General features: G+C 44.9%; 7 protein-coding genes across 7 annotated transcripts; 2 read left to right on the top strand and 5 right to left on the bottom strand.

Annotated features, from left to right (window-relative positions):
* Positions 1–878: 878 nt before the first annotated feature.
* L199_000924 (uncharacterized protein) lies at positions 879–2,370 on the bottom strand (the record flags this gene model as incomplete). Its single annotated transcript, XM_064886682.1, has 4 exons — positions 879–1,526; positions 1,598–1,722; positions 1,787–1,887; positions 1,946–2,370. 4 exons carry the CDS (start codon positions 2,368–2,370, stop codon positions 879–881), a joined length of 1,299 nt encoding a protein of 432 aa, XP_064742754.1.
* Positions 2,371–4,217: 1,847 nt separating this feature from the next.
* Positions 4,218–6,529, top strand: L199_000923 (uncharacterized protein; the record flags this gene model as incomplete). The annotated part of the gene is made up of 8 exons (XM_064886681.1): positions 4,218–4,408; positions 4,486–4,611; positions 4,697–4,948; positions 5,013–5,136; positions 5,208–5,540; positions 5,608–5,868; positions 5,955–6,267; positions 6,336–6,529. 8 exons carry the CDS (start codon positions 4,218–4,220, stop codon positions 6,527–6,529), a joined length of 1,794 nt encoding a protein of 597 aa, XP_064742753.1.
* Positions 6,530–7,117: 588 nt separating this feature from the next.
* On the bottom strand, positions 7,118–8,777 carry L199_000922 (uncharacterized protein; the record flags this gene model as incomplete). The annotated part of the gene is made up of 10 exons (XM_064886680.1): positions 7,118–7,151; positions 7,218–7,224; positions 7,328–7,708; positions 7,784–7,801; positions 7,863–7,917; positions 7,976–7,994; positions 8,072–8,096; positions 8,169–8,246; positions 8,345–8,564; positions 8,664–8,777. 10 exons carry the CDS (start codon positions 8,775–8,777, stop codon positions 7,118–7,120), a joined length of 951 nt encoding a protein of 316 aa, XP_064742752.1.
* A 6,082-nt stretch (positions 8,778–14,859) lies between these two features.
* L199_000921 (uncharacterized protein) lies at positions 14,860–17,159 on the bottom strand (the record flags this gene model as incomplete). The annotated part of the gene is made up of 6 exons (XM_064886679.1): positions 14,860–15,386; positions 15,505–15,646; positions 15,731–15,897; positions 15,959–16,068; positions 16,210–16,787; positions 16,893–17,159. 6 exons carry the CDS (start codon positions 17,157–17,159, stop codon positions 14,860–14,862), a joined length of 1,791 nt encoding a protein of 596 aa, XP_064742751.1.
* A 389-nt stretch (positions 17,160–17,548) lies between these two features.
* Positions 17,549–18,107, top strand: L199_000920 (uncharacterized protein; the record flags this gene model as incomplete). Its single annotated transcript, XM_064886678.1, has 3 exons — positions 17,549–17,607; positions 17,665–17,888; positions 17,944–18,107. 3 exons carry the CDS (start codon positions 17,549–17,551, stop codon positions 18,105–18,107), a joined length of 447 nt encoding a protein of 148 aa, XP_064742750.1.
* A 183-nt stretch (positions 18,108–18,290) lies between these two features.
* On the bottom strand, positions 18,291–20,460 carry L199_000919 (uncharacterized protein; the record flags this gene model as incomplete). The annotated part of the gene is made up of 7 exons (XM_064886677.1): positions 18,291–18,356; positions 18,426–18,557; positions 18,647–19,767; positions 19,828–19,921; positions 19,994–20,080; positions 20,165–20,234; positions 20,297–20,460. The coding sequence occupies 7 exons, from the start codon at positions 20,458–20,460 to the stop codon at positions 18,291–18,293; spliced, it is 1,734 nt and encodes a 577-aa protein (XP_064742749.1).
* A 2,688-nt stretch (positions 20,461–23,148) lies between these two features.
* On the bottom strand, positions 23,149–23,807 carry L199_000918 (uncharacterized protein; the record flags this gene model as incomplete). The annotated part of the gene is made up of 4 exons (XM_064886676.1): positions 23,149–23,253; positions 23,371–23,495; positions 23,594–23,651; positions 23,706–23,807. 4 exons carry the CDS (start codon positions 23,805–23,807, stop codon positions 23,149–23,151), a joined length of 390 nt encoding a protein of 129 aa, XP_064742748.1.
* Positions 23,808–23,942: the final 135 nt, after the last annotated feature.

The following is a 23,942-nucleotide window of genomic DNA, read 5'->3' as shown; positions in this document are numbered from 1 at the left end:
CGATGAGATGTGAGAAACTAACTTGACCGTTATCTCTATCAAACACATTGGCGTGCATGACCGCCATAGGTATGTGGATTGAGCTTGATCTCGATGAGATTCTTGGGTGTCTCTGTCTTGCTTCCATGATGATAGCAGGTCGTTTCATGAGAAAAGCAAACCAAGCTAGAAAAATCAGAGAGGTACCATCAAACTTCTCATGCCATCACCATCATTTTGATGCACAAGTACAGCATATAACACTACTACTTGGAGTTAGTTCGTCTACAGCCATAAAATCCATAAATCATCGTATTCCGTCAGCACTGCGAAATTAAGTTGGTTATCCCTCGATTAGTACCACAGCGGGGGACCATTTTGGAACTCTCGAGTGCTGTGGTTGTCTTTTTTGACTATCCAGGGTGGTGCACTCTGATCTTCCAAACCTCGGAGGAGTTCGGTGCGAGTGTATAAGGCCCAATCGATGAACAGAAGCAGAGTTGACACGATGCGTGTGATCCAAATACGGGTGCAGGCTCATTAGGTGCATGTCATATGCAAGCATTAACTGTATTTTCAATCCATGTATAATACAAATAATCACAGAATATATAGATAAATAGATATATATGTAGAAGGCAGATCAACACGATATATATAAGTCCTCAGATCGACCCTACCAATTCGAAGATTGTGTCGTTTAGCCAAAGATGGTTTATCACTATTACATTATATATAATCCTAATAATTCTCACAAATTCTTGTTCTACTACTCTGGTCTAGTCAAGCAGTCAATCGATCAGATTACTGTCGAATGGAATTATAGCTACAAATGAATTCCAGTCAGCTACTGCACTTTTTAACGATAATGATCCAACCAAGATCGGGAAATGTTACACTCACTTTGGTGGGATCTCTGCCAAACCCTCTTCTTCATCCCCGTCAGCAGGCACTCCTCCCCCATCGGTGTGCTGGTAGTATACACTTCCATTCGCACTGGTCCTTCGTCCTGTTTCACTAGGATCGGGCGAACTGACCATTGGTGATCCAGAAGGTCCCGAAGGTCCAGCCCCGCCAGCAGCATATCCACCTGATATTCGATTCTGGTATCGTTCATTGGCAGCTTCACGCTGTTTGGCCATAGCTGCGGCCGACATGTTACCACCGTACGCTGCACCTTCTTGATATTGTTGTTGAGGTGGTGATCCGTATGGTGTAGCGGCAGAAGCAGCCGCAACTCCATAACCACCTTCTAAGCCTGATCCATAGACATTATACGCATTTCCACTTCCACTTCCTACACTTCCCTGCATGTAATTTCTCGCATCGGGCATTTGCATTGGTGGAGCATGGGCATAAGGATCGTAGTCCTCCGCTCCGCCAGATGAGGAATACGGATATGGATCGACTCGTGGAGATGTAGATCCTGCAGCTGCCCCCGCGCCTAATGCTGCACCCGCACCTGCCCCACTGATATTGGGAGCAGAAGGTGAGATGAGATCGATTGGGTCATTGACGGAATGTCTAGCAGCTCGAGTGGGGTCGAACTGAAAATGCGCGGGAAGCTGTTAGATATTGCCTTTCATTGTGGTTGGGACGTGAGTGTGAAGATGCTCACAGTCTTCTCGTCAAATGCTTGATCGTTATTCCTTCTCTTCTTGAAGCAGAAGAACCATAGCAAGGCAGCCAGTATGGCGAGACCTGCGATTCCTCCAATCACACCTCCGACTATGGCACCGGTATCTACGAAGGTGAATGAATCTTCAGCATCGGCACCAGTATAAAGAGATCAAGTCCAAATACTCACTCGAACCACCACTCTTCTTCGCACCCGAGGTAGCGCTACCCGTTTGGATCCCTGTGGAAGTTACGTGGGTGGAACCATTCTGATCCGTCACAGTCACGTAGCTATTACACGCGGATATCAGCTTCAAAATCACGAAGTGCTTCGTTAGTATTTACTCACACGACACTGGTAGATTGACTTTGATCTTGGGAAGTGCTCGATCCCGCACCCGCATTAGCACTTGACGTGGTGCTTGAAGGTACAGCACTGGACGGTGCCGCAGATGCGGATGGACTAGAGGTTGTACCGATACTTGATGTAGAAGATGAAGCTATCGCAGACGACTCCGATGCACTTTCACTTATCGATGCTGAGCTCGATTCCACTGCCGACGAAGCAATAGATGAAGCTATAGCTGAACTGGTGGTGGAGGATATTACAGCTGACGATTGAACTCTTGATGCTGATGCTGAAGCTGAAGCAATGGCAGATGATAATGCCGATGATAATTGTTGAGACAATGAGACTGCTTGGGATTCCCCTGCGGAGGAGGGAGAGGCTGAGACTGATGGTCGAGCAGTGGTGGTCCGAGCAGAAGATGACATTGTAAGTTATGTGATTGATCAGCTATGAAAGACCAAATGGTTGATTGACTGATTGATTGATTGATGGACGATCAATCAAATGATGTACAAACACAGATCAACGATCAAAAAATAGAAACAACAAGACTGGCATGAATCATCTCAATCTCTCTCCGCAACGAAAGGCAGAGGCAAAAGCAGTTCACAGGAAAAGGTAGCTAACCAACTGATGTAAACTGTAGCAGGTTCTTCTTCTTCTCTTGTTCTGCGAAGCAATCAAACCAGGCCCCAGAATACCACCTGTTACACACCCTGATCTAAAATGACTTTGACCCCTAGATGGAAAGTTTCAAGCGAAGAGGAATATGCAAACTCACCTTCTGCCATGTTTTTACGCTGACTATGAGAGTATCAACTACGCTTAGGATCTGGTGGATAAATTGATGCAGCTGTAAGTTATCAAGATGAATGACAAGGTATGAATTGAGTGGATGGGATGTAAGGAGGTAGGTTAGTTGTTGGTTTGTGCTTTTTTTGCATTGCTGCTTTACGTTTTGCACTGACCTTGTTTCGGACTCACCTCACGTTGCTTGCCCTGCTTTCTCCCCTCACAGCACCCTTAAGCTTGTTTACCCTTCCCACCCTGTAAACATGGTAAACATTCGTTCCCCTCAAAGGCATCCTTTCGTTTTCATGTTCGGCACGTGGTCATTCACTACCGGGGACCGCATCTCACCTGCCACTTTGTATTATGCTGCTTTCTCTGCAAGTCAAGCAACAAGCAAAGCTGTACGCTGTGAAGCGAGAGCGCAAAAACCGAAAAAGATACGGGTCTCGTCCCGGGATTGAACCGAGGACCACCCCCAAAGCTTTCTGATGAAAACCCTAAGAGGGCATGCTACCACTGCACCAACGAAACAGGCAACTGCCTTACGAGCCGTCATCCGTTGGAAAGGGGATTTTGCACTGGATATATATCTTTCCAACTTGAACTTGCTTTCTCCATTCATCGCTTTTTCGAGCACTTGTCTTCGGGTACTTACGGAAGGATCTCGGAGTTGTAAGACATGTCATGTCATGTAGGAAGACGTCATCCTGTTCCTATACTTGCTTGTTCCGTACAACACATGTTCGGGATAGACGTATTTGTAGAAGAGAAGGGGAAGGAGTTGTTGAATTCGATGCACAGCTTTTCGTCATTGGCGAATCGTTCATAGACCACATGTCGAGGAAGACCTATGAGTATACTCGCTAGAAGAGAGACAGTCAAGAGCTTGACTTGAGAAGGTTTTTAACGAAGAACCGTTCTACACCGCCTCCCAACATTATCATCTTAGAGTAGAACTGCTGATCCGCAAACAACTTTCCTCATGTTTGTTTATTTGTGCATCTGATCCGCATGGTAAAAGCGATGCATGGATATCAAAACATGAATCCCGATCAGGGTCAGGAACGAAGATGGAGATTAGATTGTTTTTCTTTAGAAATACAGAAGACCTCATGTTTTCATCGTTGCATCATTGAGACATTACAGAGATGCGTTCGATCAACGTCAACATATCATATGGTAGTAGCCCATACCGTTGAGTTGCTCCTCAGCTTCCTAGACCATATCGATCTCTCGGATTACGCTTTGATATCCTACCAAGGGGATTAAAGGATGTTTCAAAGGGACTTTGAAGCGGTTCATCGAACAACTGCAACATCATCTGTCTTGGCTAGACCTATATATAGGCTGTAGCTTTCAACAAATATCCGTCAGGTTGTTGGTTTTCCTCCATCTTCGTTACATACCCTCTTACATTCTTTCCAATCATTAAGAACACCTCTATAATCGTAATTTCTTTTCCGTGTTGTCTTTATTCATCATGATCCCCCCAGAAACTCAGTTATTGAGCTTGGGTATAACCCTCATACCGTTCACAACGGCCCTATCAGGATTGATCACTGATCCCACGCAAGTCTCCAATCAACCTTTCGACTATGTGATCGTAGGTGGTGGACTGGGTGGTTTGGTAGTCGCCAATAGATTATCTGAAAATCCCGATATCAGCGTATTGTAAGTTCAAGCATCCCTTCCGTCTTTAGGCAGAAGAGGGAGATGCTGACAAGTCGAGTATGTTTGTCAATGTACAGAGTTATTGAAGCTGGATCAGATAATCGAGACGATCCTCGAGTATACGACCCATATCAATATTCTGTAGCGTTCAATACGGAGCTGGATTGGAATTGGCCTTCAAGTCAAGGTAGATCCATCAAAGGGTGAGTTCAAGTGTTTTCTTGCTCTCCTCGGTCGACCAAGGTTTTTGAATGATATTGGAACTGATGTTTGTATGTGTACATGTAGAGGTAAAACATTGGGCGGCTCAACCTCAATCAATGGTCTAGCTCAAACCCGTGGTCAAAAAGCTCAATACGACTCCCTATCAACCTTCCTCGGCGGCGACGATGCAGGAGGTGTATGGAATTGGGATGGTATGCTTTTCGGTATGCTGAAGAGTGAAGGATTCTCAGCTCCTAATGATCAACAGAAAGAGGCTGGAGCAAGCTCAAATCCCGCTTTACACAATACTTCTGGTCCATTACAAGTTACTTATCCGTATGTATTCCTTCATCAGTGCATAGTGATAGGTGAAAAGTAGCTGATGGATAAATGCCGATAGCGACGAGATCTTCCATGGTCCTCAACAGAAATACTTCCAAACTGTCGTCTCAACCAATTTCTCGGTTTCTTCCAGCCCTGATGCAGATGATGGGAATGCTAATGTCGTAGCGTTCCATCCTAACGTGAGTTCACACTCTGGACTGATCGTGCGCGTCAAGGGAAACAATAGCTAAAGATGACTCAAAAATGTCAGACCATGAGCTGGCAAGACTCGGACCACCGATCTTCTTCCGCTACAGCTTACTATTCCCCCGTGTCCGAACGATCAAACCTTGCCATCCTCTTACAGCACCTAGCTACCAAGATCCAATTTGACGGCAACAAGGCGACCGGTGTCGAATTTGGTACTTCAAATGGTGATCGATACACTGTAAATGCCAATAAGGAAGTCATCGTTTCGGCGGGAGCTATTCAAACTCCAGCATTACTTCAATTGTCCGGGGTCGGTGATCCCGCCTTGTTGAACAGTTTGGGAATTGATGTCGTGGCCAATGTCAGCGGAGTAGGAAAGAACTTGCAGGAGCAGGTGGGTTTTGATTCTCGTCATGCATATAAGTTGTAATCATTAGATGACCGATATGCTTTTGATATAGACTATGAACTCTGTCGGATGGACTCCAGTCGATGGATTCGACTTCCAAGGTAGAGGACCAAGTGACTGTATGGCCTATCCCGACTTGTTAGGTCTGACCTCATCAAGTAACAACGATATCGCTTCCACCATCTCTGCCAACATTGGTAAATACGCTCAAGAAGCTTATGATGCTGGAGCGGTTGTTTCCGTCGAAGCTGCCAATGCTATATTCGCTATTCAGCAGGATCTCATGGTAAACAAATACTCTGGTTTGGTCGAGGTGAGTCGTATAGACAACTCATGTCCGACGCTACTCAATCAATCATTGATAGTTATGCTGACCATCTGATATTCTCGGATCCTCAGGCCTTCTTCGATAGCGGTTTCCCTAATGGAGGATTAGGTATTGACTTATGGCAAATATTACCTTTCTCTAGAGGAACTGTCAAAATCAAATCTACCGATCCGTTCGAATACCCAGATCTTGACCCTCGATACTTTGCTGCTGATGTCGATCTTCAAATCCAAATTGCCGGATTGAGAATGGCCAGAAAGATATTCCAGACAGCTCCTCTCCGATCGATTGTTACGGAAGAGAACGCACCGGGGTATGATACTGTTCCGGAAGATGGGAATGGAGGAAGTGATGAGGATTGGTCAAAATGGATCATTGATGGATGTGAGTTATTCCAGTTTTCTCAGATGACCAAGAAAACAACACTGAATCACAAATGTCATCTTTCGTAGTTTCCTCTGTACACCATCCCATCGCAACCTGTTCGATGATGTCTCAAGAACTCGGAGGTGTAGTAGGAAGCGATCTCAAAGTTTATAATACGGAAAACCTAAGAATCGTAGATGCTTCAGTATTACCGATCCAATTTTCAGCTCATCTCGGTGCTACCTTGTATGGTCTCGCTGAAAACGCTGCTGATATGTGAGTGTTACTATAAATTCACACAGAAGGTAAAAAGCTGATGAACCATTGAATTCATGGTAAAATAGCATTAAAGCGGCGCAATAAATTTAGCCCGAGATATATATTCAAAGAAGATCCAAACGGACAATACATTCCAACATCCTTTTCTTCGATCTCTTCTTGCTCTTGGGCTTCTGTGAATAAATGCTGTATCTATACTTTGCTCTACTTATAATTATCACTTAACATACGGACAATCCAATTCTACACTCGTAAATCAAATGTGTCATTTGTGTATGTTAATCTAAATATCAGTTCTTCGTCATTGATTAGTCAGTAATGACAAATGGACAGTACAGTATCATGCTTACAGTGCTATCTGAAATGCATTCATATGTCATATGTCCGGTCCATCCATCACTCGAGAACCATTCTTATCACAGGGAGGCTCACTATACAGTTCTGATTGCAGTTCGTTGATGCGGGGTGTTTCTGTCCACCGACATGATCTGAACATCTCATCAATGTCGATGGTAAGTTACATCCATTATTCACATTCGTATATAAAATATAATGTGCTGTACAGGTAAAACAAGGAGAAATTGAAAAACTAGAATTCGTCGGAACGTAGACCTTTTCTCATCCTACAATTGAAAGCACAAAGTATGTTAGCTGAGTATAACCACGAGTGATTCATAGATGGAACTTACTTGTACTCTTTTCATTGGCAAAAAGAACAATGAAGTTGATAACGAAGTCAGCTTGATCGTAATTTCCCATATAAAATGAAAGTACACTCTAAACTGACCAGTAAACTTACTATAGGGTACACCAGATTTCAATCTTTCCTGAGAATTCCTTGGTCTACCATGTCCCTCATACTTCTCACCCTGAGCAGCTTGTTTGGCCGAATCCCACTCTTCTTTCTTGACCTGTTCGCTATTAGCTTTCAGTATCCTCTGAGGTTGAGCTAGCGGATCAACCCTTTGTATCTTTTGCTGAGGAGGCGGATCGACTTCGTCTCCTGGCTTGAGGGTTGATTCAGGCTGAGGAGGAACATCCGAAGGACCATCGCCTGGTAAGTGCGAATGAACATCCAGGGGATCATGGGCAACATGATCTTTTGATAAATCCGCGTCGTCCGATAGACCCTCGAATTTACGTTCGCGCTCGTCCTCTGCATCTTCTATTTCGGCGTGGTCTGTTTCAGCGAATGTAGATCAATCAGTAATAATCCTTCTCTTGGATGAGGCATATTATGGCGATGAAAACTTACGTCTGAAATGTTCAATATCTGGCCGGCAGGTCGATGACCGTCAGCTTACACTCTCATGGGTTGGATAGCTGATACTCACCCTCAGGATGTGTATATGATTCGTCAGTCTGCGTTTCCGGTGTTGAGTGGTAGAGCTATTTCAGGAGAGAAGATGAGCTCGATCTTAAGCACTGAAGGCTAGGGTCAGCTCACCTCTTCATGATGCAAGAAGCTAAATTAGAACAGATAAGCCATCAGCTCAGTATGTGAGTATCCATTGATCATGAGCTTCCTCTCAGATCGACCTACTATTCCGATTCCTCATCGTAGTGGTCTATAATCAGATCTCAGTCAAACGGCTCAACGTCTACAGTAGAGGTTCATGTAACTGAATAGATCGACTCACGCCCTAAATCCTTGTATCCCTCAAAGCTCGGTAATCCCTCTGTACCTCCCGCCATAAATTCAGCCAACGATACTTTACCTATATACACAATGATCAGTCAGTTATACTTTTCTCCTCTCAGCAGATTGTTGACTTATGGTGTTCTGCTTGAACAGTGAATGAAATATTGTACGTACCATCATTGTTCGTATCCAACTTTTCCAGGACTTTATCTACTACCACTTTCGTCCTTGCATCTACCAATTCAGGCTGTTTTATCTTATCTTTCACTGAATGGTGATGTAATCCATATACAGCTTCGATCTCAGCTACGTCCCAGAACCCATTCATATCTAGATCGTGTAATTTGAAGAATGACTCGAGGTCGAAGGAATCTATGTGATGTTCTGTATGCATCTGTTGTACATGAGTTCATACCATATCGGAGATGTCAGCATTCTACTTGGTCAAATGAAATGACAGAATGTGAGAGTTGAGTAATAGAGACAAACGCACATGCCTCTCAGCGTAAGATAGACCCGCGTCGTTGAGATCGTCCAGATCGAATGAATGATCGCCGTGGGCAGCTACCAGCAATGAGCTCAGTATTATCGGTAGTATACGTATCATTGCGCGTGGTAACCTCAAAGGATTGGTTGTAAAAGGGGATGGTGAACAAGAACAATAGATAATCTTGGTTGATTGATGCATGAAAAGTACAAGGACATTTCATCTCCTCATCTCTCTCATCTCCTGAAGCAGAGCGCGTCATATCGTGTCACGTGCATCGCGATCAAGGCTCAACTGCCACGTGGTGACCTGTGTGCATCATTCATCGGACGATGGGATATGGATATGGGGACGACGGTTTACCGAAAACATAAAAGGTTGAGTAACAACAACAACAAGCTATTCGACCATTGACATTATACATACTTCAGAAGTAGCACATAAGTGGGCCCGGACGAAACAGCGGATTCGCACCGTAGCCTGAGATTCTCAATCGTATCCATCGTCCTCTCATACCACCAGGTCGGCTCACAAGAATCTCGTCAACGTTGCCAGCTTGTCCCTCAATGACATCTAGCCGAGGTCATGAGGTTGGAGAATTTAGACGACGGTAGCAAGTGAGTAAGACCTATCGCTTAAAGTGGAATTTATACTGATCAAGTCTTTAACATAGGCTCGAAGCAGCATGGCATGAATCCCTTTCTACCTCCTTGACCTACTTTCGCGCGCTGCTCTCATCATCCTCTTCCTCCGCCTGGAAGCCTGTCTCGGTCCTACCTCTTACCGCATCGACCACAGCAAAAGATGCAGGTAAAAGTACAGCTAGAGGATCCAGTCTGGGCAAGATAGATGCTAGTCAAGTGATCATACATCGCCGGAATGGTAAATCAGGAGAAGTGTATAGGGCTGTCGTGGAAGTGGATTGTGGGAGTGATGTCAGTATAGATACATTTAGGGGGTGTATTGTAACGCCCGAGACCAGACCTATGTGTGAGTCTATGCCTGAATTGTGAGAATGAGAACACGCTAATGTCTCGACTTTAGGGGACCGGATGGTAGAGGAAGCTGTGACACTGGATTTACTGGACGCTCATACTAGAGTAACGAAGACGAATTACCGTCTCGGTTGGCCTTCAAGGTAAGTTGAGATGTTCGATCTTGTCTGGCCTAGCTAAATTGTCGAGTCTCCTAGTCCTCGAGACGCAGTAACAATCTCCAAAACCCTTGTTGACCAACATACGCTTGTCGATATTACCACTTCGCTTCCTCGTTCAAAGCACGAACCCGCTTATTTACGCCCAGCACCTCCGCACGTACGAGCACATGTCGCTCTACTAGCGTGGTGCATCCAGCTTCCTTCTTCCTCTCCTTCTAGTACCGACAGTCTACCAGACTGCAAAGCTCGTATAACGTGCTTTTGGTCATGGAATCCCAAAGGGGCTTGGGCAGTCGGTGGAGGAGTACCTCAACATCTACCTTCTCTCGTAGTCGGGTTGGTAGATTATGTTAGGGATGGAAGCGAGAAAGTACCGGTACTGTTAGGTTATGGACCGGATGTGGCCATAGGATCAGTGGGATACGATACCGCTCGAGTGACCTTGTCTGTAGCATACGCTATAGTCAGTGGTGGAGAGAACAGGGAGACAGAAGATCTGCGTCGACAAGTTGAATTTGGAATCTCCTCAACGCAGAGCTGGGACATACAGATCAACGTTAGGACTCAGCATGGCAAAGATTCACCTTCTACCTCTTGGACATCTTTTGTCGGACAGGCCCCGACTCCTACCGATGGAATAGCAGCTCCGAAAAGGCTTGTTCTGAGATTCGCTCACGCCCCATTAGAATCTGGAGAAGAGCTCGTACGTGTCAATGTATCGATAGAAAGGACGACATCGTCAGTCGCAGGAGTGAGGATCAATGGTATACCGGTTGGAGTCGAACCCATGCAGATACCTATACCACGTCGACCGCTGCTTGAAGATGCAGCAAGCATGACCGGTATCTCCCTGCGGACAATCGCTACTGCTGACAGCTATCGATCACAAGAGGGCTCGTTGGAGATCAAAAGAACGGTATCGCAGAGGAGTGATGCCGCCCAGAAGAGCATCGCAAGTTTGATACGGAGGAATTACATCTGTGAGTCTAATTTTGCGGAACTTGAGCTGATAATCAGATTTTACTTCACTTCTGCAAGAGCCCGAACAGAAATGGAGGCCCGTCCTCGACTCTCGAGGAGTGGCCATACATCAGCTTAACTCGATTGATAGAACCCTGGTCGTCTTCCGCGCAGAAGCTGTGTTTGTTGGTGTCGGGATATGGGATCTTTTCGCGGTCATCGCAAGTCCAGGTGCAAGATTGGTTTGGGATAAATCACACGAAGACGCTGCTCTTATAGAAGACGTCAATGAATTGACTGATTTATGGCATATCAAGTCGAAAGCCGCTTGGCCTGTTAGTGCAAGAGATTCGGTCATGCTTCGGACCACTTACAAATCGCCTTCATCGGTTCATCTTTTCGGCTTCTCCACAGACGATACCGATCTTTTCCCTCGTATACCGGCTATTACAGACCCCAACGTCATTCGAACCCAGATCGATCTTCAAGGGTGGTCCGTCGAGTCGCTATCGCCAAACACTACCCAAGTCACGTTGCTAGAGCAGAGTGATCCAAGAGGATGGTCAAACAAATCTTCGATCCCGCAAGTTATGATGTCTACTTTAGCTGGCATCGGTGAATTCGCTATCAAGCATGGTGCGCCACCTATAGCCACACGCCTAGGAGGTGCGAAGGTCCTCTTATCAAGGTACGATGTTGAGCAGGAAACCTTCAAATTCGAATATGAAGCCGCAGAATCTCGAAGATCGAATTCATCCAGTACACATACATCCTTCCCTCTGCCAGTAGCCGTCAAGAACCCCGACCCGGAAAATGGAGGAAGCGAAGCGAGTAGTCTCAAGTCGATGCACGTCGCAAGACCACTGTCAAACATAGAGTGTGAGATACGGTGTGACGCAGATCAATGGTCAAACAGTTTCGCCATTCTCATTGATCCGCCTCAACAAGCTATTTCTGCCCTAAGAAGACATAGGCTATCACCTAGCGGTGGTGGATTGTGGTTGACAATCGAACATGATCCCACCATTCTGAAAAACGATAAAGTCGCCATCACCGTGAGAAGGGGTACTGCACCCCCTGGCAAGACATCTGTCACTGTCAACGGAAGTAAAGTCAAGATCGATCTGGAGGACCTACCTGACGGTGAAGTACAGCTACTGAAGAAGCAGAAAAGAGGGAGACCGACTCGAGCACCACTTGACCAGCCGCCCGCTCTTGGCACATTGCGCAAGAAACGAAGTAACCTCGATCTCGGTACCGTATCAGCGACCACGTCACCTGATTTAGCCAAATCATCCAACTCCCCTTCGACTTTCACCAAATACGCGATACCGTTTACCAAATGGTACAATGTTGCGGCTGAGACCACACGCGCTGCCATCATTCCTATGACTACGGCAACGCCTGCGCCAGATAGCGGAAGCTCACCTGTCGATGCGGCTGTGAGAGCTTTAGGTCAACTTGCCAAGATACATGCGGATCGGGATGGGGAATCAACGGATCCCAACGGTTGGCAGCCTGTGTCCGATAGAGATGGTTTGAAGATAGAGAGAAGAACGGTAAATCACGTTTCCGAATCCTTCCCAGTGTTCAGAGCTGGACGAATCATAGAGGGGTTCACCGCCGAAGACGTCTCTGCTGCCGTTTCATCCCTACGCGCGGACGAGAGGTTTGAAAAACCTACGTGTCTCCTATCGCATGGTCATGGTATAACAACATCGCATATGGTAGCGCATACCACATTTCCATTTAGAGCGAGAAGTTTGCTTGTAGCTGCTATAGTAGCTCGTATGCCTGACGCCCCACCACCGTCCCCCTCGCTTCACGGACCTCAACCTCCGCTGTCTACCATATTCCACGCTTCTTCATCGAATTTCGACTCGGAAGGTATCGGCATGAACTGGACCAAGTACAACCCATCAGCATTACCACAGGGGCATATAATCTTAGAAGGGTGGATCATGGAAACTATCGACCCTTACTCACACGAACAATATGCTATACCTTCAACGAGGTGTATGTATGTCGCTTCCGTGGACTACAGTGGCAGTATGCCATTATCAGTCAACAACATGCTCAATGCATCTCTGCCCCGAGCCTTATTATCCATCGAAAACATACTCAAGAACTTCGGTCCACCTTCCAGAGCTAGATCGCCGCCTATGTATGTCCTGGCTCCCGAAGAACGATCATCCGCGCCATGGGCTTTGGAAGGTATCGATGACAATCACTCGGGAGTTTATCAAAGGAATGAGAATAATGAATACTCCCTGACAGTCACCATACAACCGCCTACGCCTTCCTCCACGAGAGAACGGGAGGGTACCTTATCACCACCTTTGAAACATAACGATTCTCGTTCATCAGTCAACACCGGTCGATCGACTGTTATTGATCTGGCTGAAGAAATCCGAAAAGGCAGGAAAGATCTGTTAGTACTGGAAGTGGAATTAGGCAGTTCTCCGACCAAATCAGGTTGTGAGATCGGTCTCAAAGCAGTTTCCTTGCCGGTTGCATTGCATAATCCATCAAGTGAAGTTTCCGTATTACCTTTTGATCTACCTCAAGAGAACCTCGATCTGCCTTTCAAGCTTTCTGTCATTTCACTTGCGCCATCGGTCTTACAATCGGCATCTCTCGATCCCAGCTCCCAATCAAGGCATTTATTGAGGGTGACATTACCCACAACAGGATATGATGCTCCTATATCTGATCCTTTGGGAGGGACGGCCGCGCCAACACCTCGACCTAGATGGTTATTGGATTTGATCAATGATGGTGCAGTGGTACAGCTCACTTTGAAACCACACAAGGATGAGAACAAAACAGGATACATGTATGGGCTGAATGAAGTACCAGTTGAAGATGAGAAACGATCTAAACATTTCGGATTGAGGGATAGTAACAACAAACAGAACTTGCCTCAATTGGTGAATCGCTCGACGCAGGGTAGCACTTCGTTGGATAAACCTCTGGCTGTAGCTAGAGAGTATTTGAAAGATGAAATCCAGAAAGGTGCAGATGGGGTTGAACAAGGAGAAGTGAATGGTTTAGGCGGTGTGGAGGGTACGATCACTCCGATAGAAGAGGAGCCGAATTCTACTTCTTCAGAAATCAAGGTGGGTTTAACCATCCTGGTATGATGATCGAAGTCATTGGACTGATCTTTGTCTGTTTGGTAGTCATCACAACCTCTTGAACCTTCCAGCTCAACCACCACATTACCCGAATCCACATCGAGATATTCATATAATTTCTGGAAATACTCGCGATTACCTAGATTCACCAATTCTGCACCTGCCACTGCTGAACATTCACCTGTGAAGACTACTTCAGCCAAATTACCTGATCCACCTGTTAATCCTACCGAACCAAGTCCTTCAACTTCACCTTCAAAGCTCACTGCATCAGCGTCAAAAGTAAAAACGAAAACGGCAAGTGATACTCATACTCATACGAATGGTATGATAATCGATAAGAAGATCCTTAAACCTGTCGTATCACTTCCTGGATTGATTATAGCTTGTATAATTTGTTTATTACTTGGATCGTTATTTAGATCATTATTGTCAGAAGCTGATTTCGTCATTTATCAATCGCAATCACCCACCACAGGGGGAAGTGTTCATGAACATTGGAGAGAGTTGAAAAGATTGGCTGAATTTCGGATTGCTTGGAATAGGGATTTGATAGTTGCTGTTGCCAGGAGGGGATGAGTATACGTATACGAGTAGACTGTATCGATGTTATTTGCCTTTTTTCTTCTTCGGCTTTGCTATGATCTGATCTTTTCGGTTTTGTGTTGCTTTGCTTTTTGTAATTGCTAATAAGATATTATATATAATTTGGGTTTTAGTTGTTCATATAATTCCATGACTTTACCGACATCAAATCTGTTTGTACTTTTACGTATAACATTGAAATGCATAATGACAATTCATTCTGACTTATTTTATGTTGAGTAATACATGATGGTGCATACATATGATAAAAAAGGAAGATGATGAAGGTAACACATAAAATGATATAAGGATTAAAGAGATCACACAAAGTGGATGTACAAGAACGAAATAAATACGAACACATCTAATTCTCATTCTCTCCTCCAACTGAAATCGCCAATTCATCCTCTCCATTATCATCCCCCTCACTCTGAAGGGGAGTAGGTAAGATCTCCTGTCTTAAATTACTCTTCCTTGGCGCAGCACCTTTCTTACTCTTACTTGCACTTCCACCACCACCTACTTTGACTTTAATCTTTGGTGTAGGTGTTGGTGTCGAGATAGGGACAGGAGGAGTATTCTGTCCACTTTGTAATTGTAACTCATCTACGTCTCCAACTTCAGATATCGTATCTTCCTTCTGATCTTCTTTCTGTTTTTCCTTCTCACCAGAAGCCGGAGCTAAGCTCGGCGTAGACGAATCAAACGAGTTGATCGAATTTAGAGGTGGTCTTTCTCCACTACCTTCCACAGGCGTAGTAGAAGTGTTATTGGGAGTTGTAGTAGCGTTGGTGTTGGCGTTGTTGGCGTTGGATTTAATCTTGGCTAGTCGAGCGATCTCTTTCGCTTCTTTATCTGCTTGAACAAGACGGGATAATTCCGATGGTGGACCTGTACATTTTGATTAACGCCCAAATAAGCTCTTGTTGGTCATGTGGGAATTGGATTCTAGTATGCTGGAGGAGAAAAACAAGGGTCTGATCGTTGTTCGTAAATCGGAAAGACTCACCCATAGTCCATGATTTCAACTTGAGCTGACCGCCTCCAATCCCAACTATCACTTTTTCACCTAGAGTCCAACTTCTCACGGGCTCTTTTCGGGGGAATGGTCCAACGTCACCACCATTGATAGGAGCAAAATATTGAGTTACCTAAGTGTTGTCAAGGATGTCAGCAAATCATATAAATATAATGCACCGTGAAGTACCAAAATTAGGAGTGATACCCTCACTCACCTTTGGGAAAGCACCTAGAGGGATCTTCGGCGCATGTATAGGGTTTGGAAATACTGGGAACCCCAGTTCCCTCGCATCCGCAAGGACGAATGGAGGTGATGGTTCTCTAGGAGCTGATGCGATGGTGGGATTCATAGGTCGTTCGACGACCAATCGCGGAGGGATTTCTATGATTGGTGTTAATAAGTTAGTGAGCGGAGATAGGATTTGGTGGGGTGATAAACTCACCAAGTGGATCAGGCGATGCTTCTCTACTTATTGGCGTGACTGCGTGGATTAAAGGTGATCCACCTGGTGTCGATAAGCCGTCTTCTGCTTTGACAGAATCCGTCATTGATCTGATGATGGGACGAAACATACGAGAGGAAGAGGATGGATGGACATGAGCGTAGTGATAACAAGAAGAAGAGTAAAGCAAGGATGACAACCAGTATGTCAGCACTTTATCGTATTTGAAGACGCTAGCCCTGCCGACTCACTTTTTTATACCTTTTCTCCAAGCTTTACCTGGACCTGGAGGTGCATCTGCGGCTTTCTTCTTATGACTTTTCTTAGGTGGTTTCTTCTCTGTTGTCGTGTCGGGAGAATCATCCAACAGTCCATCAATAGCTTCGTCAGCAGGAGACCATCCCGTGATCTTACTTGAACCGTTCGAGATTGAACCTTGTCTTTCGGGTGGTCCGCGATGACTAGCACCAGCTACTGACGGTGCTAGCCAATCATAGCTCTTCTTATGTGCTGATCCCGTTGCAGCCGATGCCGATGCAGCTGCCGCTGCAGAGGTTTTGCCTTTGGATGAAGAAGGTGTAGAAGTGGAAGAAGCTGATTTCTTCTTTTTGCTTGGTGGTGGAGGGATAGGAAGGGGATCATCATCCTCCGATGAGGAATAAGAAGCTTTCTCAGCCATGGCTGATTTCAAGCCAAACTTGAGTGTGATAGGTGGCGGGGGTGATAAGGATGATCTGTCCGAATGCCTTGTACTTGACTTGGCTTTGTATTTAGGTTTGGAGTTGGGTTCAGGATTAGGGTTGATAAGATTGTTGATGCCTGGTCGAAGCTATTTGCATGGCGAGTAGTCAGAAGAAGTCAGAGAAGTGAGAAGAAAAGACTAGTGATCGTGATTTGATTGATTGGTTGTGTGATTGTCTGAGTTATCACTCACTGTGATTTTCAGCGGATTCCCTCCCTTCTTAGCTTTCTTGGGTGGTGGTACGGGTTTTGTATCCCCTTCGACTCCATCATCATCACCTAACAATTCATCGAATTCGACGCTTCCCCCTCGACTGTACCCTCCTGCATTGGATGACTCTGCAAGTTCTTCGCTCAGCTGCCGTTTACGCGGGTTGGACGGTCCTGCTTCTATGACTGAATCACCGTCCCCTTCAATCTCTGGCTCGGAGTCGGTAAAATCGTGCTTGTTCGACACCATGATTCGGGTTGTTGATGAATGACAAAATTATGGTCCTTTGATAGTCGACAAATATACGTATGGCAAGTATTGACGTCGGTGTAGTGGGTGCTGTCTATTGATGTTGTTTTCTTTGGGGCGGAAGAGGAGGAAGGGAGAGACAAGATCCAGATCGCATGAATGTGTTCCGGGGATAAAGATTTTGGTTGGGAGAGAATAAAAGGCTCATCTGATCCACCCACCATACACGCGTGTTCATGTTGTCATCCAACAAACAATATGCATATAGCTATGACGAATTCCATCCCTCATTTCCATTATCCATCAATCATCAATCACTCTTCCATCTTCATATATATCAGATGCTAAGCATACTAAACAAATTGACAGGCAGCACAAGCACAAGCACAATGTCCGTGGTACCAAAATACATCTACAAGATCATCCCTCATTCATCCGTTGATACTAGGTATGTAACGCTCCTTCCTTCCTTTCGTTTTATAGCTGACACGTAGCTGGCATATAGATTCACATTCCCAGTACCCATCCCATCATCTCATCAATTTCTCACTGAGCTAGATCAAAACGATCGATATATCCATTTCTCAACTGCTGAATTGATTCCCGGCACACTGAATCTATTCTTCAAGGAAGATCCAGCTGTGACATTGCTCAGAGTGGAAGTAGCTAGAATATCAGCTTGGAAAAAAGTAGAATGGTTTTTACCTGATCAAACGCCGAGAACAGGTGGTGAGCCTACTCTTGTTTGTCCATCTAAAGAGGACTTGTGCTGATCTGAGAACAGACATGCCATACCTCGCTGCTCACGCTTGGCCTGTCCCTCTCGAAGGCGAGTATGTAGAATCGTTCAAAGAGCTTTTCAAGCAGACTCCCACTGGCGAAAAATCAGCACTAGGTGGTTGGGATAGTGCATTGACGAATAAAGATATCAAAGATTGGCTAGTATAAGTCCTCATACCTCCTGCCTGAAATACAGACCCGAAGTGAATGAAATGATTCTAGATCGATATGTGTAATGACGATACGAGTGTAAGTTAGGGCGGTATCTTGTACATATATAATGCATGAATGACTATCTATGCGATGTCTATTATTATTATAGGTTTATTGATGTTATATTGGATCTTTGCTCTACGTCTGCATATGTTCAGGCATCTTACGCCGAACTTTGGCTTTTACCATTAACTCTGCGATTCCCTGTAGTCGCGAAGGAATGTGAATATCAGCTCTTAATCCGAAGAAAAGAGAAGAGGAAGAGTGACTTACATATACCGCTCCATCTATCAGGCCAACCGATAAGACCAGCCATGATGACATTATACTTAAGACTGGTGTCGGTTGACCATGTACCATATCATAAACTAATCTAACTAATGAAACTGAAAATACCAACATATACTATATATATCAGACAAAAAGGAGATCAGCAATCTGCCTTCCATTCGATCACTTTTGCAGAGGAGAGAAGGGGAGACAAGACAACTTACAGCGAGAGGGAAATAAAGCATCAACAGACTAGCTTGTCTATTGAAATAAGCAGAAGCGGACATCGGTTGTCCTATTCCACCAGATTTCGAACCTGAGGCTGAACCTCTACCCCTATTCTCTTGAATATCATCTAATCCGCCAACTTGATATTCTTGGAAAAACTCTTTCAACGTTTGACCACTTGGTCTTCTGTCTTCACCGTTTTGTCCTAGATCATCATCAAATTCAACTAACGAAGATCTTCTTCTACCTATTGGTCCTGCTGGACCGAGTCCACCATCCAAAGTTGAATCGTCATATACACCTAGACGATCTTCCTCCGCTTCCCCTTCCCCACCTAAATCAGCTTTTGACCCCTGCGACAACACTGGTGATAGCACATGGTGACGTTGGATGGTAGGTATGGGATGAGGGTCGGAATTGACTAGGTTGGTAGTTGAATCGACTGTGCTGGGAGCTTCAGGTTGATAACTCAATTCGGGAGTGACGACAGTATAGGTATCTGATTTTTTCGAATCTGAGCTTGGACCTGAAGCTTCTGATGGAGTTGAGGGATATCGACTATTGAAATTGGTGGAATTCACGAAAGGATCTTTGATCTCTTGACCTGGAGAGATCAATTCCGGTGAAACAGGTCTAGAAGCCAACAAAATACCTGATGGTACCGTAGGCGTAAAATCGATCGTACTAGTATGTATAGGTGTATTGTTGGTTAATCTTCCTCCATATGCTCCACCAACAGTAACAAATTCAAGTGCTTCCCATGGAGCTTCGGGATTGACTGGATCTTTAGTTCCTGAAGATCCTCTACCGAGTTTGAAAATTGGTCTAAACAACTTGGACCCATGTCCTCCTACATTGTGGGCACCGGTCGCATGGTTCTCCTCGTCGCCGTTGGTGTGTGACACGTCAGGTTGGGTACCAGCCATAAATTGCGTAGAGAGCTGGATCGTATCTGGACGTCGAAGGAACCGGAATAATCGAGAGTACAAGACGATAATGACGATAAACACTATAGCTCGGGGGATGAATTGAATGAGATCACGATCGATACCATTCGATTTGGTACCGTAATAACACAAACTTCCAGAATTGACCCATCCTACAGTACCATGCCATACTGTGGCAATCAACTCTACATAAGCTTTCCTCAACCACTCGATGAAAGCGGGAAACCTACTGGCTGAGTGAACAATGGATACTGTCCATATGACAGGAGCGACCAACCAAGAGTATCGCTCAAAGGCGCTAGTCACGCTTGATAGAGGGTGTGTCTGCGTCATTTCACTAGTCAGTTTCTTTCTTTTTCCCACATATCTTTGTCGTTCGTTGTCGTGGTTGCTTACCAGAAGGAGATATGTGGCAAAAGCAATGGTCAATGTCCATAGATGCTGACTGAATAGAACGGTTGTAAGGAGGAAAGCAAGGGCGTTCTGTACATATCAGACCGAAAGGAATCCTCCAATTAGCATCCGAAACGCTGTATAGGGTAAGATATAGAGAAGAAGAGTACTTACACATCCTGAAGATCCTGTTGGAGGCCCATGACCAGCCAAATACAAAATTTCAGGCGGTAGTGCCACCACTCTGAAGCAAATCGCCATACAGTCAGGTCAAGTTCGATTCTTATCATGACAAAAACGACTTACCCGAGAATAAGATCACTGACTACCATTCCTATCAATAATCTAACTCTCAATTTCCCCCTCCCCTGCTTTATCAACGAGACAAACAGGTATGCAGCTGCTATCAAAGTCAAACCTGATATTATCGACCCTCCAGTGGCGCTGATCTTTGTCGTGGAAAATGTCATTCTGATGAATGAAAGAGAGGATGTCGATATCCCCTGAACGAGGATAATATGATGGGGATTTCAAAGTGTGTGATCGATTTGTTAATTCAGGCTGCCCTGCCCAGATCTAATTATGATGTGAAGTAGAGAGACCAGAAGATAGTTGTATTCTTTCGATGAACCTGTGAAGCTCAGAAACTTCGAATGAGGGTTCTTTTTACCCTCCTTGATATGATCTTTACAACCCTCTTCTTATCTTATCCGACCCTCACCGATTGTATCTCTATTTCCTAATTTTGATCTTTCACTTATAATGCCCAACAACAGCTATAACACTGACAAGCATGATTTCTCTATAGTAGGCTTTTATCCTATCCTATCTTCTATCTTCCTATCTTGATGAACTAATGGATCGAAGACTGAGGCTTGAATGTATACCGACTTTGATAGTAATTCCAATATCCGTTGTATTGAAGTGTTTTGTCTGTATGATGATTGGATCTGACAGTTAACAAATCTCTAAAGAGCTTGTTGTCGATTGAGCAGAGACTGGCAAAATCTGTTGTATTCGCGTACTTGTTTCTAATTAAACACTCTTCTTCGTTCAAACCTAACCAGGTAATGAAATAGGAACGAATAGGATATCCGAAGATGAGTGATTGAGATATTGTTGAATGGTATAGTTGTCGTTTCCCTCTTTCCGTAGGAATTTGCAGACAGTTCCAGCCTCGTTCGATCTTCGATCAAGATTGAATATTTATTGCTATTCCACACTAGTACAATGATGTTAAAATGAAGCTGAGTGAACGGGATATAGGATATTGTTGATGAACAAAGAAACAACGAAGAACATGAACGTGATGTACGGTAGTGAGACACCAGTAACAGTACAAACAGACATAAAACCGATGAGAGTATACGAGATAATATGATTTTCGCCTACGCCGTGTTTAGCCTAAGCCTATTGTGGATCATCATCCATATACCACTGTACACTACGAGTATGAGACACTAGGCTGGCTATTGTACCTGTAATCGCTTCTTCTTCGTAGGTGTAGGCTTGGTAGACGCCTTGGCGCACGTATGGTGGAGAGGAAGGAGGGTAACAACAACGTAGTGGGAAGGGAACAAAAGACGAATCCAATTCTCATAAAGATAGAAATCACGTAAAGCCAACAAAGCCAGCAGCTTTATTGCAGAGGTTTTTGTGTGACCCGGTAAGATAACGTCACCACAAGGAAACTTTGTTTTCGTTCAAATTGAGGTAAAAGCTCTTCTCCCCTGCCTGTTTCCCTTAGTGCAATATGAGTGACAAACGGATAATCCACTTCCGATGATCCTCTTTCAGGGTAAGTCAGCTCAAACGAGCTTGGCTGATCTCGCTCGTGACTGACTGTACTTAGCGCTTCTCGATACAGGATCTACTGCGCTGTATATATATGCAAAAACCGAGGTGGTTATTCGGGTCAAGGTCATGACGATCTCCGGAAAGCCATAGAAGATCGATAATCATAATACAGTACTATCATGTCTACTACAGCATGAGCTGTGTTGTCCAATTTGGGATACAAACTGGAAATTCAAAGGATGATGAACGATGATCGATCCCGACCGGCTGTACCTGATCATCAAAAGTACGTGCACCTCCTAAGATACATCACTGAGGGTGTTGCAAACACCATATACCGCTGTGCGATATGTATTGTGCCACTCTGATGCATTGCTTGTAGTCGGCACGAAGTCGGGCCCGAAAGTTACCTCCTATGTCGTTGAGATATCCGGTCATTGACCATCGACTAACGATTGAAGGTCGATACTCATATCGTCCATCCATAGTGTTATCAACCACCTACGCATTCAACGTGCAATTCGTATAGGAATATATTTATCCCCAAAGGGCACGTCGAAACCTTTTGCCTCGTATTTTTTCTTATGTCACTTGACCGTTAGGCTTTGCACTTTGTTGCCTAATCCGGTTCTCTTGGGATATCGGATCTTACGTTATCTATCGTGTTCACCCAGTCTACCGAAATGTTGTGTGCACATCTTCTTTACCTGTTTAGATGCATGGCCCAGTCTACGAAACTCGAGTGATCGATCGATAATCCATCTGTCGGATAAATCTCATGGAAATGCCAAGATATCTCTTAAAGAGTACAGTAACACAATCTCTAGCTATGCAAGGAATGGAGGCGTTCTAAAAGAACAACTCTAAAACACAAAAGGATAAGAAAAAAACAACGAGAAGAGGAGATTCTTCGTCTCGGCGCTTCTTTCTCATCATCGAGTTGGGAAGATCGACCGAACTTGACCTCGGTCTTCGACGTTGACCGTGCCATATCAACCTAGAAGCAGACAAGCTTGCCGTGATTATTCTTGTTCGAAGCAGACACCGCCAAGCCACGAGAGATGATACAGTACGGAAGAAACGATGATCGACGACTAGCCACGTCGCAACTAACAAGGAGAACACTGGACAACCCATGAACCGGGTTAAGTATTTAAAAAGAGACTTTCTCGAGCTTACAGAAAGATAAACAAGCTTATTAGACAGCGATTGTTTTCGTCCTTTTTGTTTTGGGGAAAGTGATTGGGGGTAGATGGTCCCAATCCAGCCTTCAAGCGAAGATTGTATCGATCGAAATCTGATTGTCGCGTTGACGCGACTACATTTCATCCCAAGATACTGCTGAAAAGTCTATGGATCGTTCAACCCTCCATTCTGAACACTTCTTCGGCAGCTGTCCACCATCCTGGACCACTTTCTGAGCCGGTAGCACCGGGTACGAAACTCTCTTGCATACCGTCTGTGAGCTGTGTAGATGAACGAGCAAATATCTCAGCTACTTCTCCTACAAATTCTACAATACACGTCGAACATAATATCCGTATATGTGTGTAGTTTGTGCAAATCGAAGGAAATCAACTCACCTTCCACCATCGCTTGGTAGCTTCGTTCTCCGCTATACCCTTCATGTCATTATCGAAGTCGTTACCGATATACCTCATATGGGCGATAAGCAAATTATGAGGTTCGAAGAAGTGGATAGAGTAGTCTATTGAGGAGTCTCATAGATCAGCTCACCCCGTAAACCCAGAAGGCATTTTTCAGCGGAGGCTAGAAAGTGACGGCTAGGGGGAAAAGCAGACATACCGACTACATGAGCCTTCCTCAATGCTTCAAGGACTTCTGGCCATACTGCCGCATGTACCTGATCATCGCCATTCATGAGTCCCTCTTCATCTCTGGGACTGGGATGACATACCTTCTTGTACTCCTCCAATCGTTCAGGTTTGACCCTGATGACTTGACATATCCTCTTCCCTTCGTCGGTCTTGGGCAATACAGGAAAAGGAAGGTCGCTCATTGCTACTGCTACTGTATGTGTACCACTTGTCGATCCGCTGGGTATAAGAGCTTCTATATCATCTATGAGTACTCCGCTGGTCGTTTGGGATTGTAGTGTATACCTCGATGCGATGCGATGGAATGGGATTTTGAC

The sequence above is a fragment of the Kwoniella botswanensis genome, chromosome 1 (assembly GCF_036426115.1).
Source record: "Kwoniella botswanensis chromosome 1, complete sequence".
Lineage (NCBI taxonomy): Eukaryota > Fungi > Basidiomycota > Tremellomycetes > Tremellales > Cryptococcaceae > Kwoniella > Kwoniella botswanensis.
The sequence above is the reverse complement of the archived record's forward strand: the minus strand, read 5'-3'. Positions and strand labels throughout refer to the sequence as shown.